Source organism: Motacilla alba, chromosome 2 (genome assembly GCF_015832195.1).
Source record: "Motacilla alba alba isolate MOTALB_02 chromosome 2, Motacilla_alba_V1.0_pri, whole genome shotgun sequence".
Lineage (NCBI taxonomy): Eukaryota > Metazoa > Chordata > Aves > Passeriformes > Motacillidae > Motacilla > Motacilla alba.
The window spans coordinates 4,480,114-4,495,240 of NC_052017.1; the positions used below are offsets into that span (position 1 = coordinate 4,480,114).

Genomic DNA, 15,127 nt, shown 5'->3' on the forward strand with positions numbered 1-15,127 from the left:
TACCCACAAGAGCTGTGAAGTTTGTGAGAGATCCAGAGCTACATGCTTTCAGAACATTTAACATTGAAGGAAATGGCTTTGCTTTCTTTTCCTTTCCTGCAGTTCTTTACATTTTTTCCCATTTACCTCTAAAGAGAAAAACTGAATGAATTAGCTGTTGTTCCTAATCTCTTTCTGGTACTGATGCCAGCTAAAGGGATCACTGACATATTGCAGGCTGCCATATGGAAACTCCCGTAATTCTGAGTTCAGGACAGGAGACAGAGTCCTTTGGAGCTGCAGCGCTGTAATTTTCTGCTGCTCTGTGCCTCTTTCCTCAAGGTTGTCTCAATAAAAACCAGAATTTTGCAGTGGTCGTGATGACTTTCCCTTTTCTCATCTGGCTCCTGTGTTGATGGGTTTGGTTCTCTTCTCTTTGTGTGTGTGAGCTGGTGCCTCTGCAGTGCAGTGGTTGTCTCATTCACCTCACATCTGGAAGGTTCCTGAATTTAAGCAAGGCAGACACAGACATTCCTGTGAACATTGAGGTGTCTCCACTAGAATGAGAAAGCTCTCTGGGGCAAAATTTTCCGCAGTAAATACTGGCATTATGGAGATGAGTCCTGGTACCATCTTTTCTTCTGAAGCACCTCTCTAGGATTTTTATAATCCTGCCTTGACTTTCTGTCCCCCCTCAGCAGCTGCTGTAGTTTACCTCAGGCAGTTGTTTTGGTGCTTGCAATTAGAAGGTAGAACAGAAACAGAATTTGAGAGTCCCGCTCCCTCTGCATTTGTAAAATCTTCAGCAAATCACCTGAACCACAGTTCTAGTTTCCATCTAGTATCTACTGGTGTTTTTGTTGTTATGGGTATCTGCAAATCTGCCCTGGTTAAGAGGAAAGGCCCCGTTCAGGCTGCCAGTGCTCCTGGGGAGGGTTGCGTGTAGGACTCAATATGGCCTGTGTTCAAATCCTCTTATGGCTCATGCTAGTGTAGGAGTTCAAGATCTCTTCTCACAGTTGGTCTTTTTGTCCTTATACCAACCTGTGGTATCCTTTTCAAGCCTTTTGTGTGGCTTGCCCGCACCTCCCTGCCTCAGTGGTATTCCTGACTGCGTTGTCAGGATGTAGTAATTGAGACTGTGATTCTTTGAGTAATTGCCAATTCTGACTAAAAACATTAGGTTCAGAAAGAGATGCTGCAGAGACTTGATGGGTAATTTCAGATAAGTATTTCTAATTGCACATTCGAAGTCTCTGGCTGACCCATTCCTCACAATGATTTTTCCTGTTATGGGTGAGCCTGCAATGTATTGCTGTTGTCAGCTCTCCAGAGCTTCCAGTTTCGTGACTGGATCTGGTGTGGGTCCATCTCTGGGCTTAAGTATGCAGCTGTAAGTGTTCTTGAATTTGAAAGTTGTGGAGAGGCACAAAGATGGTTCTTCCAGGGGCAGGGGTTGCTGAGGTAGTTGTGTGAAACATTGTTATCCCTGGGTTTGTTCTGAATTTGTCAGTCTATTGAACAACACCAGTGTTGTTTCTCAGAGCAAGAGCCAAAAGAATGGAAGTTCCTGATTTCCCAGCTCTGTGTGCTTAGCTTCTTTTTATCATTTCCATATCTGCTTCTACCCTAAAGTAAATATTCTCAAGTTTTACAGTCTTGTAGTGTCCCTTCATGGCAGTTTTCCCAATTCGTTTAATTAACTTTCCTGAGCAACTACTTCGTATTGCAGGATTGCACCTTCCCCACCAAAAAAAAAAAAAAAAAGAAAAAAGTTAACTGTAGATGGTTGCAGGTTACAGTTGTTTTATGAAGCAAATACAAAGACAAATATGATGAGTTCACACTAGGGTATGTTATACCCCTACCTTGCTTTCTCCTCTCCCCCAGTGCAGTTAAAATCACAAACTGGGGCTTTGATGTGGCTTCTGTTGCTCTGAAGGCATTTGGGCACAGCAGTCAGCTTATGGTGAGCTCTTCTTTCCTGCCTGGGGTCAGGACAGTGCTCTTGAGTTACAGCACTGCCCACTCATTGGGCAATGTGATAACAAAGGGAAAGTGGTGCTTAAATTATGTTATAATTATTTTTCTGCAGTGCCTCACACTCTTAGATTTCTCTGTTGAAGCAAGCTTCCTTATTCCCAGAAGCTGCATAGCCAAGAGGGTAGAACAGTCTCACATTGCTTGGAGAGGGTAGGGAGACCAGCAAACCATACTGCCATCCTTAAAATGATGATTTGGTTCTTGTACACCTCTTTCAATGTCTGTGCTGCTTGGTGGTTTGCACTTGTAGTTCTTGGGATGGAGGAGAAGAGAAAGGTTAATTTGGAGTGGGAAATGCAGAGTAAGTGGCTCTGTCACCAGCTGGATGGATGAGTGGCCTTGAGCTTCCTTTAAGCCTAGCAGGTGTCCCGAGGCCAGGAAATCTGGGATCACATCCTTGCTTTGGAGATGCTGTGCTTAGAGTAAGTGCTATGACTTGGCTCATTAAAGGTATTGATCTTGATCCTTTTATCTCAATATACATTTGAGCCGTGTGGGTGGTTAGGAATAAACTGCACACTTTGCATATACTCTATGACATTCTAGGTTAATGCACTAAATTTATTTATTGCTGCTGTGGGGTATGGAAAATGCAGGAAGGGCCAGCTTTGTTGAATCATGAGCAGGCCAAATCAAGGGCATTCAGCTCTTTAGCCGAAGTGCTAATTGCTGTAAAGAATGTAGACAGCAGGAGTAATGCTGTGCAGAGATGTGCCTCCTTCTAACCCAGCTACTGAATTAGGTGATGTTTCTCAGGAATTTATTTCCTTGCTTCATTATCATCTTTTCTCCTGTACATTTTTGAATGCTCCCAGATCTTTCCTAGCCTGCCTGTGGCATTCCGCTGACAGAGAAGTACAATGTAGTTTATAGGGATTCTTGCTCAGGGGTGTGACTGGGAGTAGAGTGCAGGGAGAGGTGGTCAGATACAGTGTTGTCTACAAATGGTCTTGGACTTTTTGATTTATTGCTGGTGTTCCACTTCTTATTTGTCTTGCAACCCCCAGCAGTTAACAACCAGGCCGGTGTGGGTTTGCAAACAGTCTGCTTGCTCACATGTGGTATTTCACAGCTGCACACCATTCAGAGCTGTGTTTTGCTCTGACTCTTTTCCATTGTGGGATGCTGGTTGCTTTGCTGCTGTTGCCAGTCCTTGAAACAGTGGTGTAACATCTGCCTCAAAATAACCACGCTTCCAACCTTTTTTCTTGTATAAGTGTATTCTTGTTCTAAAGAATTACTGATCTAAAAGGCCTTAAATCCCCCCTCTGTCCTACAAACTCTACTTTATTTTCATGTAATTAAAGCTGAGTTTTCTTTCATCCAGATGGAGACTTTTTTCTCCATGAGCAGCAGATGACGTGGGTTGTCAGCTTAGCAGTTACCAGGAATGTTGAACAGCAGAGAGGGAAACATAAGCTATGGGATATTTCATGTTGGGCTTTCCCAGCTAGGGGGAAATGCTGCCTGTTTATTCCCTAAGATGATTCAACAGGAGACAGGCTCAGGAAAGAGCATGGGAGATGTGGTGTTGCTGTTCCTAGAAAGATTCCAAAATCTTCCTGCTCCAGAGACTGATTGCCCCGGGCCTGACAGGTTGCACACAAGAGGTGAAGGTACTAATCTTTCAGTGCTATGGCCGGAGGGCAGTTAAGGAGGCTGAGGGAACAAGTTGAACTGCAGTTAAACAGAAATGTCCTTTAGAATTTCATGGAAATAACCCAGGGAACTTGCTGCCAATAGCATGGAGTTTAAACATTGCGTGAGATTAAATAAATCAACCTATAGTTGAGAAGGTTAAATTAGATAGGATTTAAAAAAAGGATTATGAAGTCCCCTGGTTTAAATCATAAGCCAACTGTTAACTGCCCAGGCTTAGTCAGAAGTCTGCCCTCTGGGCAGATAATTGTGTAACTGCTTTTTATAGGGTTTTTACACCTTCTTTTGAGGACTTGGACAGGATATTGAACTGCCTTTGATCTGATGGAGCACTTCCTACAAGTGGTTTAACCAGACTTTAAGGTTGTTGGGGACAAAGCAGCAGATTGCAGTGGAAGTAATATAGAAAGTCCCTAAGTGTCAGTGCCAGGGAATCTGATAAATGACGTGTGGTTTCTGCGTGGTTATTTGATCTGCTGACTTACATGTTCCTTGCATGTTGGGATTGCAGCTTAAGACTTAAACCTATGCTGGGTACAGCTTGGTTGTATTGTTTGTCAAAGCACCAACAACAGACTGGACAGGTTTAGGTTTTGGTTTTGTTTTGTTTTGTTTTTTTTTTTGTGTCAAGTTCACTATGAACATCAGAATTAATGGTGGATGAAATCCTGAACATCCAATGTCTTCTTTCTCTTGGGCTGGATGAGCATGAGATGCTGCATGTAAAGAACTTCAGAGAGTTTGCAGCTGTCTGTGGGCACTAATCACACTGAAAGCGTTGTTGAGCTGTAAGCACTGGGTATTGATCTGAACAGCTGTAAGGATCAGTGATGGGTTAGTTGGGGATGTGGGTAAAGCTGGCTTGTGTCTATGAGAGGAGGCAGTCACTCACCCATTTGCTTTTTGGCTGAAACCAATAGAAAATGACCATGGAGGAATTTCTGCACCACAACAGTTCAGAAACACCTGCTTCCTTCAGTACATTTTCACTAATGCTGAAGACTTTGAAAGAGGGAATGACCACAGAATGAGGCTGAAGAGTAGCCTTAAAATGGACAGCTGCTGAATGATTTGCCATGGGACTGTTTTGTCCCCATCACTGAAGATTACTTAATGGATGAACTGTGTTTATCCCTTTCAGAATTGTTTCTTTTCCACTGTTGTTCTAGGGCTAATCTAACCCCTGTTTACTCATGCCAGTTTAGCTCCTGTAGCTACTTAAGGAGTTGAACTGGATAATCCAAGGAGTGTGAGTTGAATCAGAATCTCTGATTTTGTGCTTTTCCCCCACTTTCTTAAAAAAATGTCTATTGAGTTAATTTTGATAGAAGAACATGTTTGGGTTTGTTTTTAATTTTTAGTTATGTTGCCACCTCAAAAGGCAAATGAATTATTATTGTCAATTTTGCAACCTTTTAGCTAAACTGTTAAAATTTCACTTGGAGCAGAATTTGAATGGTCAGGGCTGCCTATAGGACTGGAGCTCTAAATCCTGCTTTAAAAGGATGAAGAGCAGCTTTAATGCCTTATCTCCCAGCTGAAATCGCATGGTATAAGATCTTTGCCAGCCATAGTTGAAGCGATGGTGTTTTCAAGGGGTGATCACATCTGACCTGCTTTGATTTCTGCTCCAGCCATGCCTTCCCTCCCCATTTCTCCTATGATTGTGATTCCCTTCAAACAGGTAGCCATGCTGGCAGCTCTCTGGACTCCTCTGAAGTTGCAGGTAGCCACATGAAAGCACTCTGCTGCTGTGCTATCTCTCTGGAGTTCATGTCAACATGTAGGAAGTAAAACTAAATAAAGCATAATTTTTATCCTGGTATTTGAGAGCAAGTGCCTCTGAAGCAAGCCTCAGGGGCAGATAAACACACAGTAAAAGGTGGTGATGTGAAAAGAAAATACCATTAAGAAACTTGAGCTGGTAACTAAAACACAGCCTTACCTGCTCCTATTAATTCAAACTTCAATTGTGTGTCACTGGGCAAATAAACCCTCATCCAAAACAGCTGATCTCCAGAAGTATGTCTGACTTACAGGAGACTAATAGGTTGCTTATGAATCTAGATTATACTTCACTGCACTTTTATGACTGTTTTGCAAGCCTTGAAATCTTTCTTTTATTGCCTGAAGAAGTACTGAAAACATTTATCAGAACTTAATGGAAGCCATGGAGGCATTTAGAGCTAATCCCAGTCTGTTTGCTTTTGGTATTTGACAATACAGATATTTTTAATATCTCGCCCAGGGTGAGCATGTAACCATTTCCAAACCATTGCCTGTGTCTAGACTTGTTTTTGTCGGGAATTCATTGTCCGTAGCTGAGCAGAAAGCAGAGGAATTTATGGGAATTGGCAGGAAGGCTGTGTCTCATCATTGAAGCCATGGAGTGTGAGGGGTGTTGGGTGGAAGAGCTGCTTATCACCCACTGCATCTGTGAATGGCTTGGGGGTCTGTATCAAGTGACCCATGGCTGTTGGCAGAGAGAGAATAAAGCGACCTTTCCACCTTAAAACTTGTATAGGGCAGCCCAAATAAATTATTACATAGGTGTGGAAATCACTGAGATTTTTATTAGCAGTCTTCCAAAATAGTTTTGATGCTGGGGAAAATATGGGAAGCACAGTTATCTGTTATCTGGGGATGGCAATCTTATTAGGGAGGTGGGAAGAGGAAACCTTTACCTGCTGTGACTTTGTTGTGTTTGAAGAGCAGCAAACTCTCCCAAAAGCTTTGGGAGTAGTATTACAGCTGAGCTGACTACACACTAAATGGCTGTTTTGCTGCATTTCATCCCTTCCTACTCTGCTTTTGAGCAGAGCTGCCCAGTGATCCTTGAGTGGGATCCCTGCTTTAGCTACAGCTCCTGAGCCCCTGCATTTGTACTGCTGGAGCAGGCTGTGGATGGATGACAGAATTGGCTTGGTTTCAGTGATGCCAGGAAGCATTTTAACCGCAAAGCCCCTGTGATTTGCCACTATCACTTTAAACAGTTGTATGGGTTGAGCTTTCAGGATGTTGGTACCCTCTTTGGGGGAGAACAGGAACCAAGCTTTGATGTAGCCAGTGTGAGATTAGCCCAGGAAACTGCTGAAAGTGAAATGGGGGTTTGCGGGTGGGAGGGAAAGTCTGCCTGGCTGCTGCTGCTGCTGATTGTAAAAACACTGATGGGGGCTGTGATGCAATTAATTATTCAGAACTGTGCTACACTGTGTGAGAAATGGATTAATCTGCCTGCATTATACATCCACTGGCTGACAGAGGTGTTTAATTGCACAGATCAGGTTTGTGATTATTTATTTTCCCTCTTTATGCTTTGGTGCACATGACAGACTTCAGCTATTTTTTTTTAGCTGTGTTTCCCAGCCCAGGGAGCAGATTGTGGTAGTGAATGAGAGAGGAAGTTCTTAAAAATTAGAATAAAATGGTAACTGTCACCAAATGCCTGAAAATTTCTGTAGTATAGGGCTGCTTAAATGGCAAAAATCTGATCTAGGTCTAGGATCTTAAGTAAACTTGGTCCAGATTTTGTCTCATTGCCTCCTGTACTCAGTAGCATACACAAATATATATTAAATATGCAATGTTTGTATGCATTTCTCATATTACTCTCTTGATCTCCCAGGGAACTGCTTCAAAATATTTTGAACAGTCTAGCTGAGAAAATATAAAGCCAGCTCCTCTAGATACTTTCTGAGAGTGGTGGATTTGGGGCAGGTCTGGCTGATGGGATGGATTGCCAGTCCTTGCTTGATGCTTTCCACCTTGGTTTCCTCTGGTGCCAGTTGATCTTGTGTAGTATATTTTAATTGTCAGAGAGAGAACTACAGAGAACCACAGAAAACTCCAAAGTTGCTGATTTATTTCCTTTGTGAAAAATGACTTGACACAAGTGAAAGTTTGCAAGGAAGGGAGCTGGAGCTGTCAGAGTAAGCAAAATATATTGTTTTAGGCTGTATTTATTTTCACAGAGTGTTTTTTAGTCAGAGTATGCTACATGGAGATGAATAGCTTATTCCTCTTCAAATATCCTTTCCTGTTTAGAAGGATTCTTCTTTAATCTGCTTGTTAAGTTTCCTGGAAAGTTGGTGCCTCTCCTGGGGAAGCAGAAAGAGGAACCAATTGCTTTGGATTCCTCAAAGGCACCTACTCCCTGAAAAGCAGTGCTAAGTGGATAAATCAACATGAGCCTGTTCCTTTGGAGCTGTGATTGCCAGCTCAGGCCTTGCCAAGGGGAAGCAGTGGCTTTACTCTGAACTCAGGCACAAGCAGAGCTTTGTACAGCAGCAGGAGGAAAATGTGCTGCATTTGTGGGGTGTCCTGGGCACGAGTGAATTCTTCTCAGAGCTCTTTCTTGTACTTCAGTACCAGGGAAGTCTTGTGCTTAGAGGGAGGGAAGGATCGGAGGTGAAGGGCCCTGCTCTCCTCCTCCTGTGTGTCCTGTGGAGGAATGCTGCAGTTGAGAGCAGAAGTTCAGGATGTGAGAGGATGAGTGGCTGGGGTGGGTACAATTTGTCAGGTTGGGGGACTTGGCTGAAGCACAAAGGCTCAGCTGGGTGCAGTGCAGGGTGCCAGGCTTGGCTCGGTGGATGGCTTTTGTCTATGAACAGCCAAGAAACTCTGAGTCTTTCTGTCCAAAGTGGTGATTTGTGCTTGCACAATGAAATCGGTCAATGTTTTCTGTGGTGTTGTTCCCTCCATAACCTGGAAAACCTCAACCCTGAACCCAAAACCAAAACTAAGGCTAAGCACAGTCAAAACTCAAAACAATTTAGCATCTGAACATATTTCATACTGTCCTGGACTGGTAGTAGCTACTGACTTTCTAATCTCAAAGTGATCTCTCTCTTCTTCCAGTGTGACAAAGGATACAGCTGTCCTTTGTGCCTTCAACCTAATTGAGCTAAGCCATCTGCTTTCCTGCTGGGAAGAAACTTTAGGAATAAGAAGCCTTTTTTCCCCAGAGGCCAATATTTCCCTTTCTCATCCAAATGATAGTCTTCAACAGATTAAGCATCTGTTGCATAGTGTTTTACTGAAAGGAGAAGTCAGCATGAACTTCCTAGGTCACAAACCAGAGTGAATTTTTGGGAATATTCTGCTGTAGCTGCGTGCAGGTATTTTGATTGCCACCACTTTGATGTCCTTACCATGGGTTTTTTGATTAACTGTTTCTTCCTGTAGACAGACAGAAAGAACACCCTAAAATACCTTTTTGCCCTAGTATGATGAAGCCTGAGTGTTTAGAGTATTACTGGATTTCCTACATTTACCTTCTAGGTATCCTTTGCACCCTTGCTGTGTCTTGAGGAAGATAACTTCTGTGCCTGAGGAGTAATTATCACTATGTCCAACTGTTAATGTTTTATTTTTCTCTACAGAAAGAAATTCAAGCCATGAGTCAGTGCCATCACCCCAACATTGTATCTTACTACACATCGTTTGTGGTGAAAGATGAGCTTTGGCTGGTGATGAAGTTACTTAGTGGAGGTGAGTGGTCCAATTTCTTTACCCTGAAGGCAGCATAAAAACCTGTCCTCCCTCCTTCTTCTCTCCCTTCTTTACCTCTTAAGGTTCCCACCCATGAATTAAGAATTGTAGAGTTGTTCAGGTTGGAAAAGATCTCTAGGATCAGGAAGTCCCAAGGATTACCCCAGCATTGCCAAGTTCATGGCTAAAACCCTGTCCCCAAGTGTCACATCCACATGTCTTTTAAACACTTGCAGGGATGGTGACTCCACCACCTCCCAGACAGCCTGTTCCAATGCTGAACAACCCTTTCCATGAAGAAATATTTCCTAATATCCAATCCAAACCTCCCCTGGTGGAATTCGAGGCAGCTTCCTCTTGTCCTACTGCTTGTTCCCTGGGAGCAGAGCTCGACCTCCACCTGGCTGTCCCCTCCTGTCAGGAGTTGTGCAGAGCCCAAAGGTCCCCCCAGAGCCTCCTTTTCTCCAGGCTGAGCCCCTTTCCCAGCTCCCTCAGCCACTCCTGGTGCTCCAGAGCCTTCCCCTTCCTGTTCCCTTCTCTGGACTCACTCCAGCACCTCAAAGTCTTTCTTGTCATGAGGGCTCCAAAAGTGACTCCAGAATTTGAGGTGTGGCCTCAGCAGTGCTGAGTAGAGGGGACAATCCCTGCCCTGGCCCTGCTGCCACACTATTGCTGACCCAGGCCAGGTGCCATTGGCCTTCTTGGCCACCTGGCCACTCTGGCTCATGTTCAGCCACTGTCACCAGCAGCCCCCAGGTCCCTTCCCACCAGGCATCTTTCCAGGCATTCTGTATGAATAATATTTGATGGTAACCCATTCAGCTCAGAAATAGCATCTCACGTTATGCCCATCAGTAGTAACGCCTAGCTGGCTTTTGAAACTCACTGCCTGGTTAACACAGAGCCAGGGAAACTTCCCTTTTCTGGATTTATTCTCTCAGACACTGGAGAAGCAACTTTTTTTTGAGAGAGAGTTTGAAAATTGTGTATCAGTAATGTTTTATTTGAAGTCATAATATTTTTCAGGATCCCTGTTTAAGTTCTAGTTGAGACAAGAAGTGGACTCAAGTTTTGGATGTTAATACAAAATGCTGTTGCTAAATCCTGGGCCTGTCTTTAGGAAGACTTCATTTTCCTGGCACTGCAGCAAACAGGAATTGAAAACTGAAAAAAAAAAAAAAAATCCCTATTTTCTTACTTTTGAACAAAACCCAACCTGGCTTCTCTGTTCTTGGCTTAATTTTGTGGACTGTAAAATGCCAGGAGATGATGTGGAAAAATCTGGCTAAACCTGTTTGCATTTTGCACAAGAGCTCAACAATGACCATAAAACATGTCTCTTTGAAGGTGTTCTTTAGAGAATTTTAGCAGTTCTCTTGGGAGAAATCAAATTCCATGCCAGCCTTAAGTCTGTCTTAAAGGGTTTTTAATGTCTCATGTGCTCATGTGTCATTAAGCAATACCCTCTGTTTTCTTAGAGGGACGTGTAACAGGTCATTAAAGATGTGATGACTGTTTGTGTGTGGAAAAGAATCCCCTGCCAGCTTAGAGCAAGCAGTGTTGCTGTGTGTATAGAAAGTGTATCTATGGGAAAGTTTCCACAACACAAGGAAATGGCATTTCAGGGGTGCTGGAGAGGCAGCAGCAATGGGTTTGTCCTTTTCCAGGAGACCGCTCAGCCTCTTTGAAGAAAATGCACAGCTGCCTCCATCACTTCACAGCAGTTTTCTGTCACGATGAGGCTCGTGCTTGAACCTCCAAATGTTGTCTCTGTTTGTTCTCAATTTTGTGTGGAGGTGGGTTTTTTTGGGTTTTTTTGTGTAAAGCTGGGGAAAAGTCAGACCGTCATTATCAAGGCAACACAGATGTAATGACTACACTGGAAAATTTCTGGAAAAATAATTATTGCTTCAGAACCAGCCTCTTGCTGGTGTGAATGATGACCTGCCTCTCATTTAATATTCCCTTTGAATGGGTTTTTATGTTCTTCAGCCTGATAATTGACCCTTGTGCAGCTTTGGCATTTAGCGGGGGACTTGCAGTAAAGGAGTGCTAGGATATCTCCCTGCTTCTTATTCTGTTGCATATGTTGAAGAGTAGGGTCATACAGTAGAAGACAGACCAGTTAGAGTGTGATTCTTCCCTCTCCCCAACATTTCTGTGAGTCAGTCTTAAATTTTCTCGCTTAAAAGGAATCACTTGAAGGCTGGAGGAATTGCTAAAGTAAATAGAAAGACTTTGAGAATGACCTTTCACTTTCTATGCAGGAGAATACCTTGTGAGGTATTTTTCAGCTGTTTTCTTCTATGTACTTTTTACTTCATGCTTTTTTATATCTGTGCTTCAGGAATCTCAGATCTCATAGGCAGATTCTACAGCACAGTCTTAAGGATGGGGGAAGAAGCTTGTGATTGGAGCTTTCTGACTGGAGAACGTTTTCATTCACTTTTAATGAGCCTATTTTCAGTTGGTCTTAGGCTGAGTGATTTATGTAACAAGAGACACTTCTAGAACTGCCTCTCATTCCTTTGAGCTTAGTTCTTATCAGTAATAAAGTGGCTCGTTTTGCAGTCATCTGTCATCCAGTGGGAAAAAAATAATGATCTGGGTTTCTCAACAGGAAAAACCTTTGAGCTGGTTTTTAAACCAGAAAACAAAAACAAAGAAAAAGCCCCCCAGAAAAAAACTAAAAACAAACAAGCAAACAAAAAACTCTGCACCAAAACAGAGTACAGCCTAACACTTTCATTTTGTTTAGCTGTTGAAAAAGATTTGTACATCCCAATAAGTACATAAGAAGTACATTCTGATGCCCATTTTATATTTTGATCATGGCTTTTGTTCATGATAATTTATTCTGGGTAAAGTTCAGAATTTTATTGCCTCTTTTCTGTCAGGGTATGCTGGTGTGTGATTTCAGGCTGAAACCAGTTTTAATTTCAGCCTACAAACACTGACCTTATTAATGTGACAAACAGTCCAATCTGTAATGCATGCCTTTTTTATTGTTGTTTTAAGTGCAATTTCATTTATTTTCTGGATCCCCACTTTGGGATATTGTTAAAATCCCAACCCAATCATACATGCAAGTGTTTTAGAAGTGTCTCTAAGGGAAAATACGCTAAATCCACAAATTGCTGTTGTCTCACGGTGCCTTGCTCCTCTGACAACCAGAGGGTGCACTCAAAGGTCCTTAATTACCTGACTGACATTGTCACTGAAACAGAACTATTTGTCTCCACAAGTACTCTGTTGATGGGAGATTTCTATATTTGAAAGTTGTCAGCAGCCAGGAGGTAGCACTGGGGAGCTGATGTGCATCAGAGCCCAGCCAGGCTGGTGGGAGCCACTGTCAGAGCCCTCTGAGCTGGCAGCCCTGAGCCCAAAGCAGGTGTGGAGTTGCTGATGGCAGAAACGTGGCTGTGATGAGATGCAGCTGGTGGGGACAAGGGGTGCTGGTGTGTCCAGTTACTGACAGCCTCTTTCAGGTCTGGTGATGTGTGTCTCTGTCAGGTTTGTGAAGTGCCTGCTGTTTCTGTTCCCTTCATTAGAAATGAGAGACCCTTTTCTCTAATGCTGGAAGTTCTGTAGGGTTCTAAGCTTAGCATGAACTCGACACCCCAGCCTTTGAGTCCAGTGTTACTCCAAAGTAAAATCCAATGGCTATTTCTAGACAGCTGCTGACCTGCTCTTTGCCTCCCTGGCATTCTCCTGTCATGAATTTCACTCGTGCCTTTTTAAAGTCTGCTGAAGCCCAGTCCTGCTCTCAAACTCCTGTGGCTTTTTAGTAGGAAGTGGAGCAGCTGTGCTTTTGTTCTTGTGCTTTTACTGATTGTGACCTGCTTGCTCTTCTAAATTCTCCCTGCTTTTAACAAGAGCTCTCATTTCACAGGTGACCCATGGGTGTAGATAACTCTATAAAACAGTTGCTCCTATGAAACAGCCGGCCCTGGTGACTTGCTACATCACACAACAAGTTTTCCTGTCCTAGCCTGCAGCAGATAAAACCTCCAAAATATTTTTAAACTGTGCAAATCCTTTAAATACTAAAACATTTCATGACAGGGCTCTTGGATATTCTGCCCTCTTGAAGGCTTGTGATGAAATCTGCCAAGGAGATTGCTGTATTGAAATAGTTAAACCTTTTATTTTCCAAAAGTTTTTAAGATTAGCTAATCAACTTCTTACTTAAACCTTTGATCTGAAGTTCAGAATGCCAGACCAAAAGAGGTAGGCAAATCTTAGTTCTCTACCAGGGAGTTAGGACATCTTGTTCTGCTTCTGCTGTGTTAATCTCTGATCTGGCTCCTCCTAATTCCAACGGAGAGTTATGATCAAAGCATAAACCACAGGTCCTTAGAAATCTTCGTGTTTATGTTGAATTATTTTCTTAGGAGAGGGATATGCTATTTTTAATTCATCTGAAGGGGTTTTGATTTTATCTGTAGAAACACAGCTTAATTTCAAGCAATTAAGGATGGGATAAGTCAAGTAGGAGATGGCAGGCACTGTACATGATTACAGAATGCAATATGTGTGGGTACATTGCCCCTCCTAACTGTAATAAGAAAAGCATGAAAAATTAGTTTGTCTTCAGATTTTCTCCTATAAATGTCTTGATCACAACAGCAATAGTCTGTTTTGCTCCCTTTATTGTATTATCTTGTTTTCTGCCTTAATCTTTCCATATTTCTTTTGCATCCATGCACATGCCCTGGGGGGAAGGAGGCAAGAAGTGGATGTTTCCTTAGCTTTCCCTCTGAGGAGGTTTAACCAGGGTTAATGTCTTTTCCTTTGTTTTGTATAACTTGTTTCCTTTACTTCGCCACTCTCTAGCTGTATCTGTATTCCTCAGTCCCAGAAGTACTGAATCCAAACAGTCCTTCCTTCTTATGCATTTTCTTCATCTGTTTGCCAGAGACTGACAAGGTGCAGATTTAATTCTTGGCTCTAATGACAACCAGGCTCACTGAAACCACTGGCTAATGCTGAGATGTCTTGAAAGAAGCAGCAGTGCATCTGCCAAGTCCCCCTTCCAAAGGTTCAGCCTGTTCAGCATCAGTGTTTGTCAGGTTTGGGGCAGATTTTGGTTCTCACAAAGTCGTGCGGTGATTCCCCGGCACTGTTTCCAAGACTGTTTGTGCCAGGCCTCTAAGTGGCCTATCAATACAGGTAGTGTTACTTGCTTTTTTGTTGTTGTTATTTTTTCCAGGTTGGAAGTTAGAGAATTAAATTTTCCCATTCTGCTTCCCCGACAAAGTTAAACGAGGAGTTTTCTTTGCATTTAACTTCAAGTGTATCTTGGTTCTGTCACTTAAGTTATATTATAACATGCAAGATATGGTTCCCATAGCAACCAGCTCTGCTGTACATTTTTTGTTCCTCCGGGGGCATGTAGAATTCCAGCTGGAATATTCCTGCATTTATCTAGAATCTTGTTCCAAACAAGCTTTCCTTTCTGCTCAGGTTTTCATGCCCCTCTCTGCTTCAGCCCCAGTGTGCTGAAGCACTAAGCAGTGTCACTGGTGACTGTGGATGTTTTCTTCCTCTGCTGAGGAGAAACGTCAGAAACAGGCTTCCTAAATGCCATTCCACAGCCTTGCTGGTGTAGGTGAGGTCAAGGAATCATGCTCTGGATTTGGAACAGGAAGCCTCAGTGTTTGTGGTGGTTTGCTGTTGAAAGTGAATCAGTGGAACAATTAGGACTTCTTGCCCCGAGGGTGTGATTATACAGAAGTTTTCTTCAGCAGCAACTCTGGTTTAAGGAGTTCCGGGCTCTTTGGTCTCCACCCTGCCTGGAAAACTGGATTTCCAGTTACTGCAGTGATTCCATTTTATAGTATGGCTTTGTAAGTGATGCAGGGGCACAACAGTGAGGTGGTGAGCCACGGAACTTTAATCTCATTTTGTCACCATAGGTAACCTGGTATCTTTGCTAATTCATGTAATTCATGGT

The 15,127-nt window shown here is 42.9% G+C and overlaps 1 protein-coding gene across 1 annotated transcript in view; it reads left to right on the forward strand.

Annotated features, from left to right (window-relative positions):
- Positions 1 to 15,127, forward strand: part of OXSR1 (oxidative stress responsive kinase 1) — an 87,913-nt gene that overhangs the window by 19,630 nt on the left and 53,156 nt on the right. Inside the window, exon 3 of the mRNA XM_038124607.1 lies at positions 9,063 to 9,171. Within this exon, the coding sequence (XP_037980535.1) occupies positions 9,063 to 9,171 (109 nt within the window). The remainder of the gene's footprint in view (positions 1 to 9,062; positions 9,172 to 15,127) is intronic.